Source organism: Xenopus tropicalis, chromosome 6, assembly GCF_000004195.4.
Source record: "Xenopus tropicalis strain Nigerian chromosome 6, UCB_Xtro_10.0, whole genome shotgun sequence".
Classification (NCBI taxonomy): domain Eukaryota; kingdom Metazoa; phylum Chordata; class Amphibia; order Anura; family Pipidae; genus Xenopus; species Xenopus tropicalis.
Genome location: NC_030682.2, coordinates 113,918,336 through 113,942,210, shown reverse-complemented (window position 1 = coordinate 113,942,210; position 23,875 = coordinate 113,918,336). Strand labels below are relative to the sequence as shown.

General features: G+C 35.3%; 1 protein-coding gene across 1 annotated transcript in view; it reads right to left on the bottom strand.

The window, feature by feature from the left end:
- The window catches only part of sntg1 (syntrophin gamma 1), a 208,457-nt gene that overhangs the window by 41,029 nt on the left and 143,553 nt on the right, over positions 1–23,875 (bottom strand). Inside the window, exons 7-10 of the mRNA XM_004915197.3 lie at positions 22,643–22,700; positions 18,532–18,575; positions 18,404–18,445; positions 858–960 (exon numbers count right to left, since the gene is read on the bottom strand). Of these exons, the coding sequence (XP_004915254.1) occupies positions 858–960; positions 18,404–18,445; positions 18,532–18,575; positions 22,643–22,700 (247 nt within the window). The remainder of the gene's footprint in view (positions 1–857; positions 961–18,403; positions 18,446–18,531; positions 18,576–22,642; positions 22,701–23,875) is intronic.

Genomic DNA, 23,875 nt, shown 5'->3' with positions numbered 1-23,875 from the left:
CTAAATATTAATATATACTATTAGACCAGCTCTCAGTATTATATCTTAGAATTGCATGAGCATCTTTTCTTTAATATTTATTGAGAATTGTTGAAATTGTGAATTAATTTTTAAGTGGTCTTATCAGTATTTTCAAGTTAGAATGTTTTAATACTTTGTATAAATTACAAATGATTTATTTATTAACTGACGCCTGCTATTAGAATGATATTTTGGGGCATTGTGGGTACAAAACAAGAGGATAATTTGAGCCTTTATGTAGAGAAACGACAGGAAAATTTGCGAAACGGCAAAAAATCCACGACACGTTTGGTATGTGACTTTTTTTGTGTGCACGTCTTTTTTTTGCCATGACCATGCCCAATTTCTGACAGCATGGTATTGAAATAAAGAAGTTAAATATCCAGTTTACTAGTTTTAATATAGGTCTTAGTGTATGTTGTATTTATACTATAGAGTAAAAAAGTAGGGTTGGCAGAAGAATGTAGAAACAGAAATAGAAAACAAACCTATATACAGTAACTATGTCCCCACAGTTTGGGTACCTGGGACATGAACCTTCTTGAATTAATGAGTCTAAACTAGTACATAACACTGAAAATGTCTGCAGTGTTTCAACAGGTTTATTTCCGTACCATCATTTCAGCATAAGATTCACAGAGAGCTGAAGGCCATCAGGATTATTAGCAAGTGTATAATCACAGCAACCTTACTGAGCAACCCTGGCCACAATATGAATATCACAAAACAGCCTCTGTAATTAGATTGCAATCGAGGGCCACTACAACGTGTAAGGAGGTTTCACTACATATTAATATTGCTCCCATCCCTGAACAGAATTATTCAGAAGTACTTACAAGAACAATCTTCATTTAATGGCAATTTTAGGAAAGCTGGTGATCTTTTGAGAAAGGAGACTGTCAGCGTAACTTCTTCTCCAGCATTTCTTAAGACTTGCACCTGTAGAGCAACACAAGGAATGAAATTACAGGCTATTGTTTTTATACATGTTTTTTCCTACAAAAAAGACATTTACATAGGTCATGTTATATATATAGACACTTATATTATTAGACTATAATTATAAATTACTGGATATGAAGAGAGAGGTTTACAGAATTTTTCACCTCAATAAGTTTTTTTTTTACAAGTTTGTTTAATAATTTGTATTTCCTTGGGATAAACTCACATATGATTAATGTCTTGAAAAATAGAATGCTTTGACATAGGAGAATACATAGGGGTGTGTCTTTGTTAGACTGCTTCTTTAAAGGTCATAAGACTAGATGTACCTCTTTAAAGAGACAATTTCACACAGTTGTGGTCGGCTTTGCAAAATGCAATGTTTTGGTAGTACAGGTATGGGATCCCTTATCTGGAAACCCATTATCCATAAAGTTCTGAATTACGGAAAGGCCATCTCCCATAGACTCCATTATGAGCAAATAATTCTAAATTTTAAAAATGATTTTTTATTGGAGGCAAAACAAGCCTATTGGGTTTATTCAATATTTAAATGATCTTTAGCAGACTTTAATTGAGGAGATCCAAATTACAGAAAGATCCCTTATCTGGAAAACCCCAGGTCCCAAGCATTCTGGATAACAGGTCCCATACCTGTACTGATTTCTATGACCGCAACACTGTGGTAACTCTGAATATTATTAGAGGTGTATATCTACTTATAGTATATTCTAAAGGTTACTTTGCTCTGCTTTCATATACAGAATAGTAACGGAAAGCACTGGTGGCCTCTTTTCACCTTGTGTTGTTGGGCATTATGAAGTTTACATAAAAAGACGTCTATCTATAATATTAATTCTTAAATGTAAATGATATTCTTATTTTCTATTTTCTAAGTCTAATAAAAAATATACAGGTCTTGCCAACCTTCCAAATAGTTTCATAACATATGGAGATGTAAAGATCAGTTATAGTATTTACATGTTCTGTCAAAATAATGTTGTCTCTTCTGCCAATATGTACTAAAAAGTAAGTATTTTATTGCATACCCCCCCCCCCATATTTGACAAATGTTTGATATAATCAATTTCCCTATCAATTTCCATTGTCTGAATTTGCTTCAAGAACAAAACAGCAAATCACTTGTTATTATTTTCTATTTCCCTTTGATAATTAAAATGGCTTTGACAGTTAATTCAGCTGCGATTCTTTTGTTGCCCATGAATTATATTTTCTATTGTAACTGGAGAAGATAGACATCTGAGTATTTCTCTGGTATAAGTACACATGCCAAGGACTATTTGTTTCCTCCAACATATTGCATTTAACTAAGCATTTTGGCAATGAATACAGAAACTCTGTACCTTTATTCCATTAGAGTTAAGAGCATATTAACTAGTTAAAATTGTATCAGCTGCATCATTAAAATGCAGTTTGGGATAAACAGAAAAGTTAATGGAGTGCGGTTAAAGACTGTAGATGCATTTACAGGTAGTCCAAAAATATATTTAGCCAAATCTTTAGCATTCATGTAGCTAAATTTGCAGCAAAATTGAAAGTACAATTTATTACGAAATATACATTTTATATAGATTTTTTGTGGGTATTATTAAAAGTTACAATAGTCAGGAAAATAGCTTCACAGATGATTTAAATGTCAAATTTACTACTTTCATTTTATTTTTGTACAGATATTAAGTAAAACACTTTGATATAGCTTTTTCTGAAGAGTTGCATATAGTAGCCTTTTTTTTAGTCTTTTTGAACTAAACACTTCTTACACATTGACAACTCTTGTATTACTCAGTTAAAAAGAGAGGGGAAAAAGATAGGGAATATTGAAGAGTAAATGTGTTTTCTTTGCCGTCCATGTTTTCTTGCTAGCACAATAATATCACATTAAGAAGTTTGTTCTATTATCTGAAAATTATATAATGATTTAAAGAAAAAGAGAAATTAGAACTATGTGTGTCACTGCAGAGAAAGCAGTGTAACTGCTAAGGGGCCCAGAAGGTATAGGGGACCCAGTGTAGCACTGACTGATAAGAAGCTTCAATACACATTTAAAAAAATATATCTTATTAATAGTGATGAGCAAATTTTTTCAGCAGGCATGGATTCACAGCGAGTTTCCGCATTTCACCATTGGCAAATTGTTTCATGAAACTTCCATGAAAATTCGGCGCGTCAAAAAATGTGAAATTGGGTGCGTCGAAAATGGGCACGTTCGTGTAAAAAAAGACGCGGGCGACAAAAATAACATGCTGGCAGCAAAAAAAGATTCAGGCGACAAATGCATTTTGCAGATTTTTCACCGTTTCACAAATTTTCTTGATGTTTTGCAAATTTTATGGTGAAGCGAAACGGGACAGATTCGCTCATCACTACTTATTCACAAAGCTAGCGGAGTTCTAAAATGAGTTTGGTTTTGAGCCCAGAAACTTCTACTTTCTTCACTGGGTAGAGGTGACTTGCCTTACTACCAGTCCTGTTTAGTGTGTGATCATACAACAAAATACGTGCTAAGGTTAATATGGACGCTAACCTACTCACTTTGTTCCTTAGATAGGTTACAGCGTATGTTAACATTGTTGGAATTGTAGAGGAGGTGTCATACTTTGTTCGACCCCCCACCCCATAGGTTTACCATCCCTGTGGAGAGAGAACTCGGTAAATAGACTGAGGGGTAAGTACCCTGGAGGAAATCCTTTCAACTGCTATTAAACAATACACAGAATAGTATCTCCTGTTTTTATTTTTTTTCAATGCCTCAGACAATAGATATTGGCATGAATGACATTCTAAAGATATAAATGCAATGAACTACTGTATGAAAGAATTCACATAGCGTGGGCTACACAGTGTTATTTTATTACCTAATCATGTTATGAATATTGGTCTTCTCGAAAAGGCATGCTGATTGTGTGCATTGAAACTCAATACTAGTATTTTTTATACAGTCAGGGACACCATAACTTTTTAAGTGATGGAAATTTAATCCATAATATATAACATTTTAACAAACTCTTATTCTTAATAAAACAGTTAGAGGCATCTGCTAAGTTATAATGTTTTTTTGAAAATTAATTATAATTAATTATATATAAATGTGTAATTTTTCTTTTTGCTTGAGGGGATATATTACCTACACAGTATCCAACCCAACAGTAAGCACAGCAGCTAGGTCTCTTCTTTTTGTTATTAATATTGATAGTAATAGAATTATTCTATTCGTAGACTATCCATGGCTTATTCTGATTTTAGTAAATCTATTGCACCAATGTGCACACAATTATTTTTGTTTATGTGGAGGTAAGTAACAAGAATGATAAGAGGTGTGATTATAATAATGTATTGAAGCTTTGCAGCACTGCCAGTTTCCAGGGATTTAAGTAAAGGTTTTTCTCAGGTGTTAGTTTCTGCTGATAAAAAAATGATATTTAAGGCATGCTTGGGTTTAGAATATATAAATGGATAAAAGTAAATAAATAGTATTATGAAATAATTTGTGAACTTTGTGGCTATTCTACTGTAGGTATGACTGAAATTAAACATTCCTTCTACTCTACAGGAGAAGGGAAATACTTTTTTTATTCTTCACTTTATGAATGACATATCTTGCATGACATTTACTGGGTGCACTTCACAGCCATCACAGAAGTGGATTCCTCTGCAGCCAGAGATGTCAAAAGAAATGAATTGAACACTTCAACCATTTTACAAGCACATTTATACATGAAACCAAAGTATTACTTTACATGATTGTAGTACTTATTTACAGTTAGTTCCTATTTTTACAGTCCCACCTTCTGATCACAGGTCTCATTTACTAATAGGGAAAAACATGAATTCCAAAAAAATAATTCTATGCAATATCAGCCATGTATTTTTCTAGCAATGTATAATTTTCCCCAGAATTCTGCATTGAGGTTAGAAATCCTGATCCTTAACAGTTTAGAGAATGACTTAAAATTGCTAGAGTATATTGAAAGTATGTTGGAAGTCAGCTAAGAATTAATTGACCTGACCCATGGTATCAAGTCTATAAATGGTCACAGAAGTACTTGAAGATCTTGGTTATCTTATCCCTTGCATAATATTGATTAAATTAAGTACTACAAGTGTAAGATATTCATAGACCAAGAGTTTGTGACCAAAGGAAATATAGTAACTTCAAAAAGGTCAGTTAAATTCTCCCCAGTATTTAATTGGTATAGTCCATATACAGCAATAATAATATAGGCTCATAATTGTGAGAATACAATATAGTTTATGATAAAATGCTCCAGTTACAGAAAATCTACAAAAAATTCTAAAAATGTATCACTATTCTAATAGGAATACCAAACCTTTAAAAAACAGAGGCCATAATAAAACAACAATATAACGTAACTGGAATATCTAGCTATTAACTGTATAAATCCATCTATGCTTATTATGCAATTGGCAATGAAGAATAATGGGGAACTCACATGTTATGTGCTTCCATACCATGTAAAGAAATAGGAACTCACATCTTGTGTGCATCCATAGGATATAAAGTATTATCCATATCACCTGAAACAGAGATATACTATCAGAAATGGAACTGATTGGCAAACAACAAAGATATTTAAACATTCAGGGATAAATACATATATCAATAGAAATGAAATATATGTGATTGTTTTGTTTTCCTGCACAGCCAGTACAGGTAGAATCCAATGCTTTTTACGGAGTTGCATGGACTTTGGTCTTGATTTTCATCTTGGGGTTTTTTAGAATAGTATTAACTGGGCAGATTTTCATATAGTCCTCCAATAAGTGAGAGTCAGGATTGATTGCTGTGCCCCTATTTATCAAATAGTAAGTTTTGATAGGCTAGGGGAAAATGATCACATAGGATGGTTTGAATGCAGAATGCCTGAAGGCAGAAGCTTACTTGCTAATATATAATATAGAATCATTTTGTGGATTCCAAGGGTCAAATGGATTCCGAAAACAACCCAGACTTAAATATGATTCAAACTAAATCTAAATCATAATAAGATAGATACATTAAAGACATAGCTTAACTAAATCCTTTTTATTTTTAATGATATGTGTTCCTATTCTCTAACTGAAAACATTTTTTTTTAACTGAATTCTTGCAGTAGAGTAAAGTAGGGGGCTCTGACCTGGCCAACATAAATATACAAAATAATCAAATTCCTCCATTTATTGTTATTTTACTAATGTAATTAAATATTTTAACATTTTTGGTTTGCATAAATAAACTGAATTAGCCTTCTGTACTATTAACTGTATGCCCTTTTTTAGTTTCTCAGTCTGGTTGATACCAGTTTGTAGAACCCAACAAACACAGGGTTTTGTATAGCCTTTCTACTAGCTAAGGAAATCATTGATTTATTTAGAAAAGGCTACACTGTTCTGGAAATATCTATTATAATATAAAGGGCAAACAAATTTAAACTTTTATCAGTTTGTTTGGATTACACTTCTGAAACCCTGACAACAGTCTGTTCCAGGGAGACACATCACATATACAGAGGACTAATACATTCAAGATAATACTTTATTCTTTACCTGATCAAAAAGGGATTCATATCCAAATGAAACATAAATAAGCAAGACTTGGCTTGCATGATAGTTAATCATATGACTATAAGAGAAGGGGAGTCAATTGTAATTAGTTGTTGGGAAGCTATTTAATGTATTTGTTACATAACTTGTTAGGGTTTTTTTCTATTGGTTTTATAAAATTTTAAATTGTGATAAAACTTGCTACAATAATATAAAAAAAATTATATAAAAGATGTACAATATATATAAAATGTTTTAATTTGAAGAACCTCTACTGTCCAACAGAAACAAGCAAAATGGGGACTCATTTAATGAGGGTGTAGACTGCAAAGTTTCTAGTCCTTGAGGTTAAGTTACAAATATCTTTGTCTAATTGCAGCACTATAGGAAATCCCAGATGCTGCACACAGAGCTCTTCTGCCAAGGCCCTGGACTCACTCTAAACTTTGTGCACCATACACATCATATCACAGTTAAGTTATCTTATATGGTAATGAAAACTAGACATCAATCTGTACCATATTTATATCAATATTGTCAAATCGGCAGATTTCTGTGCTAGAACTCCAAAGATCTTTTAACATGCTAGATGTTGAAGTCCAGCAACATCTGGGGACCAGAGATAAGAAACAGGGGGTTATAGTATTAAAAGCTCTCAAAAACAAAAATGGTTTTAAAAAGCAAAATGAACTTTACATAAGAATGTTTGGAAAATGTTTTTAGTGTATTTATCCCTTAATGCACATTACAAGTTGTTTGCTTATCAGTCCATGTCTTCCATTTCAGTGTATAGATATGGTTTATAAAGGGATGATTAAGGAGATAAAATGATAAAACTACAGAGGAAAGAATGCTATTTATACATTATGACACTTTCTTTGCTTCACTAATCAAGGTTCATTTGATTTATTATTTATTTCTTAATTTGTGCCTTGATCCATCATCCTATCTTTAGCATAGCAACAGAAATAGCATAGTGGCATAAGCATAGTAATTAATCCTAAACAAAATTAATTAGCCTGCAGTTCATATACAGAAGATAATCTCATTCATCATTTGATCATCAATTCATCTTCTTTCACCATAACAGAAATGATCAAAAAAAGGCATTTACTTCCTTTGTAAAACCATCTGTTATACCTTGTTCCATTATAGTGTGCACCCCTTATCCTCAAAGATCCAACCTAAAGAACTCTGGCTCTGGTGATGCCAAACCACTTTTTGCACTTATAATGCTTTGCAATGGAGATAAATATGCTTATACACTTATATCTTTAATATTTAGACCTGTCTATTTCTCTGTAGCTGTTAAAATGTTTACAGTTGGTTTACAGTATATATATATATATATTTTTCTTTTATTTTTTTTTTTTTAAAGGCCCAGCATCACCTCAACATAAAAAATAATACTAAACTGAAATAAAATAACATTTGCATTTGTCCTATGCAGGGCAGTGTGTAAGGCGCAAAAACATTAGTCCAAAGTTTGTACAGTTCAGAGGATCCCATGGGACCATGGAGAACTATGCTGAACCTTAAACAAACAATATTAAAAAATATTTTTAATAACTTCAAATCAAGTATTTATTAAGCTAAAAAATCTTGAATGTAAAATTTTGGCATCTTAAGACTTGCAAGGTCATGTAGAATTCAATGGGAGCTGTCCTAGAAACAATGTAAACTATTCAGGGATTTTTTTTTTTTACAATTTAAACTATTATTGGGGGATTTTTTTGAGCTTATAAACTCACAAACTCAAGGTACTTGGGTTTTGTCCATGAATTTATTTAATCAAGTTGTTATATTCAAATGTTTTAAGAAATAAGTGAACATTTAAGTTTTTTTTAAGAAGTTAAAACACCAAAAAGGCACAAATCTGAATTTTGATATATAAACCTTGCAGTATCATGTGGCAATGTTGTCTTTCTATCCCAGTTATATATATATATATATATATATATATATATATATGCTGCTGGAAGTGTATATTTATGTTTATACAAAGTATAATATATAGGTATTGCTTGGGTACAATCATTTGATTTCCTCCTACTCTAGTGGACCAATAGTCTATCCCAGTTCAGGACACACATAGAATTTTATAACACAGATCACAATGAAGTACTTAACTGTAAAAGCTAAACCTCCTGTTAGACCATAACATAACTAACACTCTGTACAAGTACCACCTGAGGAGAGGTTCTCACCTTGCCTCTAAAATACTTTACTGCACAGTTAAGTAACCCTTTATAAGGAGGCAGCTGCAACTGTATTTTTTTTAACGTATGTGACCATTATTAGAATTTATATAGCACCATCTTCTCCCACAGTGCTGTACGGAGTAAGGGTTACAATTGCATATTGTTAGGAGACAATAGAGAGAGGGCTCTGCTTATGAGAGTTTACAATCTAAGAACTGTGACTATTTATAACCCTAAACCTGCTAAAATCAAAAGTAGGGTTATAGGTGTGTGCAAACCACCATGGCCTCCCACCCAAGATGGCTTAAAGACTTTACTATCAGAAGTTATATAATAAATATAACAGCTAAGTGTAATTGTGTAAATGTTTGTGCATGTGTGTGTTTGTTCATCAGCAGTTCGACATGTGTGACAGCAGTACAATCATTTTATCAGCAAGTTCAATTTAACTGAGCATCTGGGAAAAAGAGGACCAATAAAAAAGGAAATCTCAATACAAGAAAGAGAATACAAGATTACACATAAACACAGTATTGAATTTTCATCAGGCAGGGTTGTAAACAGTGCTCTACGGGTCATCTGCTGATAAGCTGAAAAGAAGAAGCCACGTGGTAGAGTAATAACCTTTAGCAGCCTTGATCTGCAGCCTGCTGCGTACGGGATAATGTGAATGATGAACAAGCTCTGTAAGGCAAAGCATAACCTATTGATGCTGTTTAAATAATAGCTAATAACAATTCAGTCTTTAAAAATAAACGCCTTTTATCTTGACCTTTTCATTTCAATTAGGGCCTTAATGTTCTTGTCATGCTGCTAAAGGAAAATATTTCGTTCATTACTATTGCACTCAGAAATCGTTTTCAAATAGATTAATTACAATAAAGGGACTTAAATAAAAGTCTTCACTTCAAGGGTGCACAATGTATGGCACACTGCTCTGTAGGTCTCATTCTGTACTTTAAGGAGTGCATTTACCAAAACTCTAACATTTCTCAGTTTTCTTATTTTTAAAAATTAGAATAAACTTATTTCCATGAATGTCTGACATTAACTTAAAAGTCTGTGCGAGAAAAAGTTGCAGAAAAGTTGTGAATATCCGAATTTTTTGAATTGTTACACAAAAATCTCAACTTTTTTTTAATTTTGTTGCACAAAAACCCAGAGTCAAAAATCTGAAAACCTCTGAAGTTTCAAAGCAAAGAAGGCTACTCCAGGGAAGGGACATCTGCCATTGACTTGTACATGATGTCGGCAAGTTATAACTGGCAAATTGTCAGATTCACATTTTTTTAGCCGTTTTTGCATAGTAAATCTCAAAAAAATTGTGTTTTTGGGGGGACTCAGTGCTAAAAAATCCAAATCGAAAAAAAAAAAAAAAATCTGAACATTAGTAAATGGCCCCCTAATTCTTTTCAGAGAGGTTTAATCTGTTACAATGAATACAGAAAACACACATTTCTAATAGATAAGGACCAACATTTAAAAGCAAAAGTTTAGATCTGTTGATTGTCTTATCTATTGAACTCTATTCTATAGAACCATAGTAGTGTCTCTGAAGCAAACTATAATAATTTTACCTTACCAGTTTTGGGGAACATTGTTTTATATTTGAAAGCATATTAAAAGCTTATTTTTTTATTGTGTTACTGTTCCGTATTCCTGTATGTTCCTGTATTCTATTCACTGGACTTACTGTACCAGCATAGAGTTTCAACAGCCCTATACTAGTAATGATTCAAGCCATTAAAGTTGCCCATAGCAGCTCCCCATCTTGGAACACGTTAGGCCATCTTTTGGGTGTCAGAAGCACTGCACAAGCTCGGAAGGCTGCTATCGAGCGGCTAAGCTTTGGAAAATTATGTTACATCTGTCATAGAAGCTATTGCTACAGGACTGATTATTACATTCTGATGCCTATGCCACTGTTTTTTGAGCTGCCGTATAAGCTGACTTTGGATTCGTAATTAATTAGCCTTGTTAGCTACAGGGGGCAGCTTATGAGGCACTGATCTTCATTGATGGTGTGGTTGCCTTGGGCTGGTACAAAAGCCCAAAACCTAATGTGTAGCTTTTCTAGGCTGCTTCTTTAAACATTAGTTTTCATTTATGAGTTAGGCTTTGATGTAGTAATACAGTATGTATAAAAGCAGAATAAAATGAGGTGTTACCATTTTCACTACGAAATCATGTAATGTAATCATGTAGTTTTAGGTGTTACTGGACCTTATAGAAAAAGTAGACTGGTACAAACCGGACCTCAGTTATAAGCCTTTGAGCCTATGCCCCAGTGTGGTATGAAACACATAATGCTATTTTTATACCATATAAGAGAGGTAACAATTTTATTAACTAAAGTCCAGTTTGTGCAAGCCTACTTTTTTTTTACAAGGTCCAGTGATATCTCCGCTAGCTGAAGGTCTGGGGCATGTACATCTTGATCCACTGTTCCATGAATTGATTTTACCTCTGAGATGTTACGTTTTATCTTCAGTTTTAGGTTAGTTATGTTAGTCTGACAAAAAAAAAAAAGCTTTATAAATAAACAAATTGAGAGTGTGAGATGGCCGCCTTGCTGGCACAGTACCAGTTTCTCTTGCATACTCCCTCATACAGTAAAAGAAGAGACTTTATACATTACTATATTTACAGGTAATTTATACTATGTTTTTTATTCACAATGAAATGTTTATCCCAGATTTTGCTTGCAAGCTGCAATTATGTTTGCCAAGTTGTGGGTGAAGGGCGCCATAAATTAGAACACATTATTCAATTACAGGCTTTAGGGCACCCAGTAAGAGTAAATAAGTAAGTAAGAGTGTTCCGTTAAATGTGGATGATTTTCTTTTAGTAAGATCTATGCCCTGGGAGCAGGCCCAGACTGGGACACGAAATAGGCTCTGGCATTTCAAGCACACAGAGGCCCAAAGAGCCCACTAAATAGTGACTGTCTGTGTCATCTTAGGCTGATGCCACACCAGGCGTAGGGCTGATTTTTTCGGCAAGCGGAAAAACGCTTGCCGAAAATTCAGCCCTACGCCTGCTACTTTTGCCTGCACCCGAATGAATGGAATACGCTCGGGTGCAGGCACATGTAGCCGATATTCAGCCCTACGCCTAGTGTGGCATCAGCCTTACAGCAGCCCCTCTGGCATTTGCCAGAATCCACAGATTGCCACTATGGGTCTGTCTGGGATTATACTGTAAATGGGTCTGGGGCTGCTTTTTTTAAAATTATTATTTAAATGACATTTTAAGTGGATCAGTGGCAATAAAATTCTATACATAGGATCACTGTACTTAGAAATGTGTACACCAATGTATGGAATTTATATCCTCAAAATCAATTAGGGTTGCAAGTTCACCAGCAGTGACAATTTCAGACAATCTGTGCTAGAATTTCACTAGAAAAAAAAGGTCTCTTTCTCCAGAAGAAAAACATGCCCTTTTATGCCAGAAAAATACACAGAAAATTGCCAATATCATTATTGCCAGGCTACATTAATTGCCTTTTATGAGGAGGTGAGCAGGAACGTTGATGCTAGAATGGCAGTGGATGGCATCTACTTGGACTTTAGATTAGAGGAACTTTCATTTGAAGCAGCATAGGTGGTTTTTCACGGTGAGGGCAGTGAGGATGGGGAATGCCCTTCCTAGTGATGTTGTAATGGCAGATTCTGTTAATGCCTATAAAAGGGGCCTGGATGAGTTCTTGAACAAGCAGAATATCCTTGGAAGGGTTGAACTTGATGGACTTTGGTCTTTTTTTCAACCCAAATTAACTATGTAACTATTATTATGCTTTCCTTGCCTTGCACATTAACCTCTGGGATTAGAGCCCACCCCGTCTATCTATGATTCTGCCCGGGTGACATGTTTGGAAAGAATTAGTAACATAGGGGCTTTTTTGCTATGAACAGCTGCAGTATAGTGGAATGGATATTCTTTGACAAGATACAGCAATTTATATGCTATTGTGCAGCTAAAAACACTGCAATGTAATTTCACCTTTTCAATGACAGTGCATTTTTATAAAATTTCACAGACTTACAAAGAGGAATAGGCTTATTTTGCTTATCACTAGCTTTAATGGCAGTATAGTTTATGTGTGATGACTGAAGAAGTTCTTATATTATAGGGTGCATTCACTTACCCTGATGCAGTGAGCAAAGTGCACTTTCAGATGCAATCGCATAGTTTTTTTCCCACAATGCAATGTTGCGGGTGTTGAATCAAATGCAACACAGTGATGCATCTGACTCTTGCATGCTGCATCTGGTGTCGTTTTATTTAATTCCTGGGCACTGATTTACTTGGTATATGGGGGAGGGAATGGTGCACTTAATTGGAGTCTATTAAGATTACCTGAATGGTGTTCTTCTCTTTTCTGCATCTGGCCCAGCTGCATCCAATCTGCAAAAAGGGATGCAACTGCCCATGTGCTTCGCTGTAAATGAGACATAGTTGCACCAATCTGCCTGGTGTTTGGGGTGTGAATGATCTTTGTGCCTGATTCTTTAAATGAAAGTGCACTACCTCTACTGATTCCTACTGTGCATCAACAGACACAGAAGTGCTTAATTGTGAATGGAAGGCAGGAAGGACTGATCCCCGCTGTGTAGAGCAGTCATGGGTGAAAATTTTTACCAGGTTTCTCAGACAAAAAATGCCCTTAGACTTCAATGTATTGGAAAAAAAAAACTTTTACAGCTTGGAAAAAGTTGCCACAAAAAGCCACCCATTGACTTTAATGCTTTTCATGAGTTTTTGTTGAATTCACCCATCACTAGTGCAGAGCACATATGGACACAAGTTTTAATGAAAGTACACAGAAAAGTGCAAATTGCCCACTGTGTCTACAAATGTAAATAAGCCCTTATGGCATTGTTAATTTAGCGCATGAGGTTTTATGGGTGCTGCTCAGCTGTGTAATATATGCACTTGACAGACACACCAGAGCCAAGACATCATGGCTGCGGTTCCTTGTAAAGAGCTGATAAAGCAAATCAAGATCTGCCAGTTCTACAAGGGACACCTGCCATTGACTTCTACATAATCTGCACATGTTTTAGATGGCATATTTTTGCTTTTGGATTTGCTGCCATTTGGTCACATTATAAATCATGATGAAAAATAACCCTGAACCTTAGTAAATGCCCCCCTTAGAGTTTTGTTATACCTATGAGTCCCTGAGTGCTTTCATTTATTTACATGAACTTTCAAACAGAGCATTCAATTTGTATTATATATAGTGCTGCTTATAGTACAATGCTACAGTAAAAGTACATTTTTAATTTGTCCTAATATGTACCACTAACAAAGGTCCATTATACATAAATTCTTATTGCTAGGTAAGTACAAAGGGGATAATAAAAGAAAATCCCTGAAAAAAAATGAAGCCTAGTCATACTCATTCTCAATGTTCTTGCAAATCTAACAGATACCTGACATGTGAGGATTTCTATTTAGATGGTGGTAAAAAAAACAGTGAATAGTATCTAATAATGGTATCTAACACTAATTAGTCTCTCTGGGGGTACAACAGTGGATATTTCATAACATTAATAATAATAATAATGCAGGCAGATGCAAAGTGAACCTTCAGTCATTCAATATAGTGTTTTCCAGATGTTACTGTAAGTACGACGGAAAGCATTTGTACAAATCAACACCACTGCAATCAACAATTCAGCCAAGGAAATTCAGAGGAAATATGGAAGCCATTAAAGCTATACACTGTTTGATTTCATACTGAGACATGCTGAATTATTGAACAGCAGGCACACAGTTATTCCAGAGCATTATATACCCCCTTTTCTATGGTACCATGATACACATATAAACAGCCTTGAGTACATATTTTCAGGAGGACTCCTCAAACCATGATTTTAATTGCAGAACCCACAAGTACAGTCTACAGGCAGTTACATCCAACATGGGTTTCTGGGCACATTCCTCTGCAGTTTCCAGTTAAGACACACCAAGTTGACTTCTACCATGTTCTTCCTAACCTGGACACAGGTGTATTTGCCTCTGTGCTAACCCATCTTTTCATGTCATAACCTTCCCCTGCTCTTTATAAGCTTAACAACAACTCCATCCTTTGTACCTGTGTTTGGTGCCTTAGGCTCCTGTCTTGCTTTTGCTTGGTACCCAGTTTGGCCAAAGAGTTTCTTATATATTTTACCATTCTTTTATTTCTTTCTAGGTCCTCCCCCTACTTTATAATGTCCCTCCATATTCCTTTTCTCATATAACCACAGCTGGTAACTATTACACTTTCAGTTCTCTATCCTGAAATCTGAACAGCAAAACAAAGTATAACATTATACATCTTTCACCTGCTTACTACTCTGTTGTTCGTAAAATGTTGTTATTAGTGATGAGCGAATCTGTCCATTTCGCTTTGATGAAAAATTCACAACATGGTGAAAAATGAATGAAACATGGGTTCCGTGCAAACTTTTTGATGTAGCCGCGCCTTTTTTTAGAAACAAACGCACATTTTTTGCTGCAAAATCCATCCCTGGCCAAAAAATTTGCTCATCACTAGTTGCTACCCACAATTTCAGTATATCTGATATTTAAACCACCAATCCTTTTCAATTGCAAATCACCTTACAGAGTGGTAGCTATAATAGAAAAGTCAAGTTATGATAAATCCTAAGGAAATGGAAATGTGGAAATAAACAAATGAGGTAGTAGGAAGTGTTTGAAGAAGAGCATATAGGGAAAAACATTCAATTAACCTGTATATTTATTGTAGAACATTTTGTTTGCACAAATTCTGCATTTTATAATACTTATACACAAGCATAGTCTATGGTGATTTAAATAGATAGTGTCATTCCAACTCTAAAAGAAAAGATTAAGTTGGATAAGGTGAAATGAACAGGATGAAGTTACCCCAGCAGTTGTCTGATTAAAGTAAGCGGCTGATGTCTCTTTCTGGCTCCCTAAATGCCAACCCTGCCAATTCTTTAAGTTAAGTGGGATGAATCATACAGAGTACAGTCCCTTGGTGAATACATCTATCTATATTTAGATACAGATATGTGTGTGTGTGTGTGTGTGTGTGCGTGCGCATGCGTGTAAATCACTTGCAATACTTTTCATAGAGTTCAAGATAAGTTAACATTTCTATTTTGTTGTTTTATATGAAAACCCACATTCACAGCAGCACTATAACAAACGAGAAACAATAAAACAGTATTTTCTTAGAGAAATAGCACTAACATGCGGCCAATAGTTATTATAGTCATATAATTATATAAATAGTCCTATACCTCTCCCCCCCCCCCCCCTTTTGACATGATCTCACGCTGATGGACTTGTAGAAAAGGTACATAAACATTGTCTGAAATTGTTAAAACCATGTAAGCTTTATCAGAAAGGTCTATGTAAATACACCCAGTTATACTCACAGTATTACTCCTTAATGAAAAGTAACATGGCATTCCTTTGCTTCTGTTGCTTACACACTGGCTTGGGGAACAGATTTCCTGTCTCAAGTGAAACCTCCTGGCCCCAGGCAACAAGACTGTGTAGTTTGCTTCTCTTTCTCCCTCCTGCCCATTTCCTGCTGTAATCTGAGCCCAGAGCTACCAGCCAGAAGTGTGCGAGAGAAACAGGCAGAAGAGGAAATTGACAGCTGATGCTTTCCCACTGGCAATAAAGTGAATTGCTGGTGGGAAGGCATACTGTATGCATTGCTTTGTTTACAAAATTGCGAAACTTTTCCTGCAGGATGACCTGCGGTAACCGAATTAACTGCGTGCAAATAATCCGCTATGGAACATTGCCCTAAAATGGCAGCTACTATCTTAAACAAACAGAGAGCTTCTAGGGCTGTTTGGTATGGTAATGCATTCTACAGAATAAATATAGCATTCTAGATGGCACTAATGTGGCTAATTTATTGGGAGTAAACAGTGTCAGTAGCCTTCCTTCTCCTTTAAGCAAAGCTGTTTAGCCATTAGTTGACCGTTAGCTATCATTATTTAGTCATTTAGTAACCTGCTAACTACACAGAGCCTAGCAAACCTCATAGATAGCAACCTGTTAAACATCTGCAGCATAGTTTAAGACAGAGGTCCATCATTAAGCTTTTCCCTGCTGTAGCACATCTCCTCCTATTGGCTCATGTAACTTTCCTATGGTTCCTCCTACACAGTTAAATTGTCCTATGCTTGGATATCAGGTTATGTCTAATGATGAGTAAAATTTTTCGTCAGACATGGATTTGCTGCGAAACTCCACATTTCGCCATTGGCAATTTTTCTTGCAAAACTGCAGCAAAAATTTGCTATGAGAAATGTTTGGTGAGTGAGGAAAACATTGCGGTGGAATTGAAAAAAGTTGGTGTCACGTCAAATAAGTCACTATTCCATCAAAAAAGTTGCGTTTGCATAAAAAAAAGTTGCACGCATCAAAAGAGTCATATGGTAGCCACATTTCAGGAATTTTCACAAATTTTTTAGCAGTCTCTCGAATTTTTCCGCAATGGGACAGATTCGCTCATCACTAGTTACGTCTACCCTTTCAAAACACTGGGCAATTTTGTTTCAGCAGTAAGTAAACATATTTCCATCAACCAGGAATTTACTCTATTATAGGAGACTGCTCGTTGTGGAGCAATGTATGAATTTTCGTGCCCAATTATTTGGTCACATTGCCTTCAGTCAATCTGATCCTGAAATGAATTACTTTGCAATTCAAATAGGATTTGATTTGCTCATCTATTTTTGGTGAAACCAGTGGAAGTTATTTAGGAAATATGATAATGTGCATAGGCACTGTCATCTTTGTTTACAGCACAGTATGCAAATTGTCCAGCATATTCAATCAATCTGTGGGAACTCACATTTAATTCCCACGGGATACACAGATCTTCAGACACGCAGAATAGTGAAATGAACAACATAATAGTTGCCTTCATTTGCACAGTCAGATCCTGAACAAAGTAAAATAAAACTGACATACAGTATATCTTTCTGCTATCTTGAAAAATTAAAAAAAGTGATTTCTTATCCAATGAAAATAATTAAGTTGTAAATATTGCTAAAATCTTTTTTTATAAAAAACAAAAATACAAGTTCATTAGAGGATTTTAAAGATAGAAAATGGCCACCCTTTTAGGTTAGCGGAACGGAGCTTCCATTTGGAGCAGTGTAGGGGGTTTTCTACAGTGAGGTTGGGGAATGCCCTTCCTAGTGATGTGGTAATGGCAGATTCTGTTAATGCCTTAAAGAGGGGTTTGGATGACCTTTTTAGACAAGCATAATAACAAGGGCTACAGTAATAACAAAATCTACAGCTGAAGGCCAGTTCATTGGTTTTTGAAAGTTTTTTCTAAGCTCAACTGAGGGAAAAAATCATGATTTTTTTTTTTGCTCGATTGAGATCATGTTTTTGTTGCAATGTCCTGGAATCAGATTTCAATATATTTGCCCCTTAGTTTAATATATGATCTTCGGGTCATTTGGAGGGGTTGAACTTGATGAGCTGTTGTCTTTTTTTCAACCCAGATTAATGCAATAATGATGACCTACAATTTATTTGTATTGGTAAAACATAAGCATAGAATGTTTTAAGCAAGTGTTACTTTCAGGCTCAGGAACAACATCAGCTTCTGCTATAGCCACAAATTCAAGAATTGCTTATAAAACGTATAAGCTTACCACTTCTTCATGCTTGCACTTCCTCACATTTATGCCGTTGATCTGTAAAAAGAGGAAAACCATCATTTTTGGTTATAGTGTACACATCATAATTTATCTTTAGTTTTCCAGCTATTGTGTTTTCTCACCTGCAGGATTGCATCTCCTATGAAGAGAAGGCCAGAGAGTTCAGCTGCAATCACAAACAATTTAACAATGAGATAAACTGAGGCAAACAGACAAAATGAACAGCCTGAATGAATAACGCTAGAAGGATCACTGCAGATTTAAGAGAAAATATTTAGAAAGTCCGGGGCATTGAAGTTTATTTACGATGTGCCAAATGTAGAGCGTTTGAATGGGGAGGGCCTTTTTTAAAACTCCCCTTTGGGCAGTAGTAGGAGCTATTTTAGATCACATTTACTTGATTAGCTCTAAGAGGAATGCATCTTTCTGCCACTGTAGTATAATTCAATTTGCCTTTTATCTTCTCCAAAGTATTAATCTCCATTTCAATTATCTCCTTGACTGCACTGACTTCCACTCTTAAAGAACCTTGCATACTTTCCTTATCAAACAAACAGAATGTATTTTTAAGGAATCTTATTATTTTAAAAAGGATAAAGGCCTCATCCCCCAAAAAATGTTTAATATCTAGGTCATCATTAAACCATATTAAGTTATTTTCTGACAGGTTCCAGTATGTACCCCAATTGGCTGCTATGGCCAGGATGTGTGGCAGCTGAAAATGGGGAATTAATCAGCAGCAAAATGGTTTACTTACATTTCTCACACCATATTGGCAATAGGCCCAAATCTTTTGTGTATTAGGGAGTATAATTTAATTAATATATTTCCCACTCACTCTGTGCTCACAAAAGAAGAAATCACTAAATAAGGGTAATCCGTACTGACTCTTAACCTTAGCCTGAAGGGTTTATAAGTCATACTCATTGCCTGTGCCTCTACTATCTTCTCAACTGAGGTAGTGGTTCCTAATAAAAATGAAAATGTTCACTGCTTCTTTCTTTTCTTGAAGGTCCCATTACCTGTGGATCTCAGGCAAAAGGCTGCAGCCAATTTTATTATTCACAGGTACTTATCATCCTCTCACCTTTCCTCATTCTGCTCCCCTGTTCTATACACTTTTATCTCTTCTTGTTTCTCCTATTCTCATCTGCTTCCCCATTCTCTATAGCCCTCTCCTTCATCTGCATAACATTTTCCCATTGCTTTCTTTCTTTTCTCCCAGCAATCTTCTCTCCCTCTTTACTTCCGTGAGCTCTTTTCCTTCTATGCTTTTAACATCTCCTGTTTACTTTTTTCCTTAACTCTTTTTTACCATTTAACCTTACGATCCACCCATCTATCCTTCATTGCTTTGCCTTCAGTTTTATATTGTTTTCTAGTTGTATAATTGTTTTCTTCTTTCCACCTCTCTAGCCTATATTTTAAATTAATGTCTTCCACTTATATTATTTTCTTTGGATGGTATTTCTTTAAAACAGCATAACCCACAGTGCTGGCATTTAGTTTAATTTTGCAGCTTTAATTATGGCTCATTATTTTCTCAATTGTAAGTCTCAGTACAGGTTTAAAGCTCACTTTTCAGTCTATCCATTCCCTGTGCATCCTCCTACAGAGGGAAAAAAGCTGCATCTGAAGCAGTAGAATGAAGGAAAATGCCAGAAATGCATTTATTAAAGGAACAGTTACACCAAAAAATGAAAGAGCTTTCAAGTAATAAAAATATAATGCACTGTTGCCCTGCACTGGTAAAACTGGTGTGTTTGCTACAGTAACACTACTATAATTTATATAATAAGCTGCTGTGTAGCCCCGGGGGCAGCCATTCAAGCTGGAAAAAAGGAGAAAAGGCACAGGTTACATAGCAGATAACAGATAAGTTCTGTAGAATACAATAGTGTTGTATCTGTTATCTGCGTATGTGCCTGTGCCTTTTCTCCTTTGAATGGCTGCCTCCATGGCTACATAGCAGCTTATTTATATAAATTATAGTAGACTTTCTGAAGTAAACACACAACTTTTACCAGTGCAGGGCAGCAGCACATTATATTTTAGTTACTTTTATACACTTTCATTTTTTGGTGTTACTGTTCCTTTAATATACATGTGGAAGTGTAGAGGAATGAAAGAAAGCTTCAGTTTTCCAAAAAAAAGTTTCATGATTTAAAAGTATTCCACCTGAGGGGGACACCATGTCCCATAATTTAAGTGGCAGGATAGTATCCTTTCCAAAGTCCCATACAATTGTGGACTACAGTTAAATTATTATTCTCTATTAGCTGTAAAATTACAATTTGCCTAAGTAAACATTTAATTTCATTACTTACTTACTTTTATTTAATGAGAAAAAGGAATAACAGTCCATAACTGACCTTATGTTTTCATCAGCTTTAAATCCATTTTCCCAGAAATATATCTTCCATGCCCTATTACCTAGTGACTTTGCCCACCTGCTGTTACACATAATATAGTCCTATATAACCTGTAATCTCAGTTTGATAGAGTAAATTTATACTACATTTACATTTTCACTGGCTAATTATAAAACCTCAGATTGCATAATTCACTGAATGTCAGATTCAGCCCGCATAATTCAAAGAAAGTCAAAGAGGATAATTACACTGCTTCCATGCTTTGGCCTGTCAAAAAGTTTCTTATAGTTAAATTATATTTTGGGTTGTCTTTGTGACTTCAACTGATACCATATTAGAGTCTAAAGGAGAGAAAGACCAACCTTGCTGGCAGAGATCTTTCAGGTTTGCCTGAATATATCAGTACATGATACAGGATGTGATTCTTCTCGCCATTTCTTGCCTCATTAATGTATTTTTTTTATAAACGTCATGTATTGAGTTATTTGACTCCCCTATATATTTCATATAGGGGAGTCAAATAACTCAATACATTTATGGAATTGGTATAGTGTAGAAATGTATACACAACGCAGTTTTAACCCATTCTAACAAAAAACAAAAGATCTGGCTTCAATTTCATTACTGCTGTACACCTGGTATTTACTACCTCTATTCAAATAAACCTACAAAATTTAATTTGGTGCCTTTTGCAATTAAAATATAACTTTTAATTTAATCAATTTAAAAATAGGGAGAAATCACTCCTTCATAAAATCGGATCCACAATTACTAAGAAAAAAATCAATGATTTATTAAAAACAATTCTTTATGAGTGCGGAGTTTATATTTATATTATTCTCATTAGAAAATTGCCCCGATGTTCCCAACAGTTCATCTCATATTCAGGCCAATTTACTATTAATTCCAACAGTTTTAAATAAAGTCATTCCACTACTCAAGGTGCCTATATTTAGTTCTATAGCTGCTCACAGTATAGGGGAAACCACTTCTTTTAGGTCAGAACGCACAGTCAACAGTAAGTCACAGGTTGGGGGTCTATCAGGGGTTAGGGAAGCTAGCAATTAGGCGAGGTATATAGTTACCCGAATTATCCACACAGCCTGGTCCCTATCCCCCAATTCGCTGCCCTACAGCTTTCTCCCTCCCCCAGGCTGTGTACCCAACTCAGATTCGTATTAAACAATTTACAGCACAGTTTTTTGCTGCTGAATCATGGCGATGCCTGTTCTGTTCCAAATAAACAAGCATCCACGTGGCATCTCAATCACGCCACCACCAATATAAAATACACAACATCCAGTCCCTTAATCGGCATTTGCTAGCCGCACTGTTAACCCATTCTATCAGTTTGAATAAGCTGACAATAACATGTTGCCAGGCACAGATCAAAGAGAAATTAATAAACCTACATGTAGATTCCATATGCTTGGTATTATAGCACAGTAGATTCTATGTCACATAAAGGGATAAAAAAAAAGTTTCCTTTGCTTTTGTACAGGTATTGGACCTGTTATCCAAATTGCTCGGGACCTGGGGTTTTCTACATAAGGGGTCTTTCTGTAATTTAGGTCCATACTTTAAGACTACTAGAAAATTACTTAAACTTAAAATTAACCCAACTGTATTGTTTTTCCACCATTAAGAATGAATTATACCTTAGTTGGGGTCATGTACGAGGTAATAGTTCATTATAAAGAGAAAAAGGAGATATATTTAAAATGTTATATTATTTGATTAAAATGAAGTCTATGGCAGTTGACCATGATGTAATTCTGAGCTTTCTGGATAACAAGTTTGCAGATAATGGATCCCATACCTTTATTGCCCTTTATTTTGTATCTGTATACAAAAATCATACCTCTTTGCTCTTTGGATATTTTGGAAATAACAACTGGGATATTATGTTCTGATCCTCCCTATGGAAAAAAAAACAATTATATCTATCAATACCACATGGAACAAACACAGGAAAAATGTCTCTTTATAGATGATGTCCTCTACAGTGGCTATATAATTTTGCAATAACGGTATGCAGACACTAAATTTAATAACAAAAATCCACACGCATATGGTAAAGAAAATAGAAGCTATTTTTCATTTTCATTAATTTTTCATTGTCCATTATACTGTATTTAGTTGGTAAACAAACTTTTTTTGCTTACAAAATACCAGGATTCTAATAAAAGAATGTTAATTGATCAACTTTATTTGTCTCTGAGCAAGACATGGGTCAGGCCAGTTGACAAAACAAACAAGGATAACAAATACTAGCAGATACATTAAAAAAAATACAAAAACTAACTTTCACAAAGGCATTACAGAAAGGCAGGTTTAAATATGGAAAATTGTGCAAAAATGAAAACATGCCCAACACTGGATGTGCATGATGAGGTGAGGAAGTAACTTCCAGTTAGTCTATGCGCTAGACAGAGCTCCTGCCTTGGTACCTGGGAGCTGTTCTTAATTTAGCCATAGATGTTCTGACTTTCCCATTAGCTTCTCTATAAAATCCCCAGCTCTGAGCTCATTCACTGCCCATTGAGGTCTATTGAGGCTGGGTGCACTGATTTCTGGCTTGTCCTGGTCCTTTATCTAGTATTGATCTCCTGGTTTTGACCTCAAAGCTCAAAGACCTGCATTTGCCCCATGAATGTAGTGCTGCCTGTGTTCATCATGAGACATGGGAGGAGACACCTCTGTCCTCCTACCCACCTCCTGCCTGCCCCTAACTTTAGAGCCATACAGAGGTGTGCTAGCAGCAACATTGCTATAGAGTCCTGTCATTAGCAATTTCCCTATGGCAGGTAAAATAACTCTCTAGACCAGGGGTCCCCAAACTTTTGTACCCATAAGTAACGTTTAAGTATAAAAAAGCTGTGGAGCAATGCAAGCATGAAAAAAGGTTTTAGGGGTGATCAATAAGGGCTGTGATTGGTTATTGTTTTGCCAAATGTGAACTGGCAGCCTACAGAAGGATCTGATTCGTAGTACACATGGTCTTTCTGACTCAAAACTTGCCTCCAATTCAAAAATTCAAAAATAAGCACCTGCTTTGGGGTCACTGAGAGCAATATCCAAGGGGTTGGTGAGC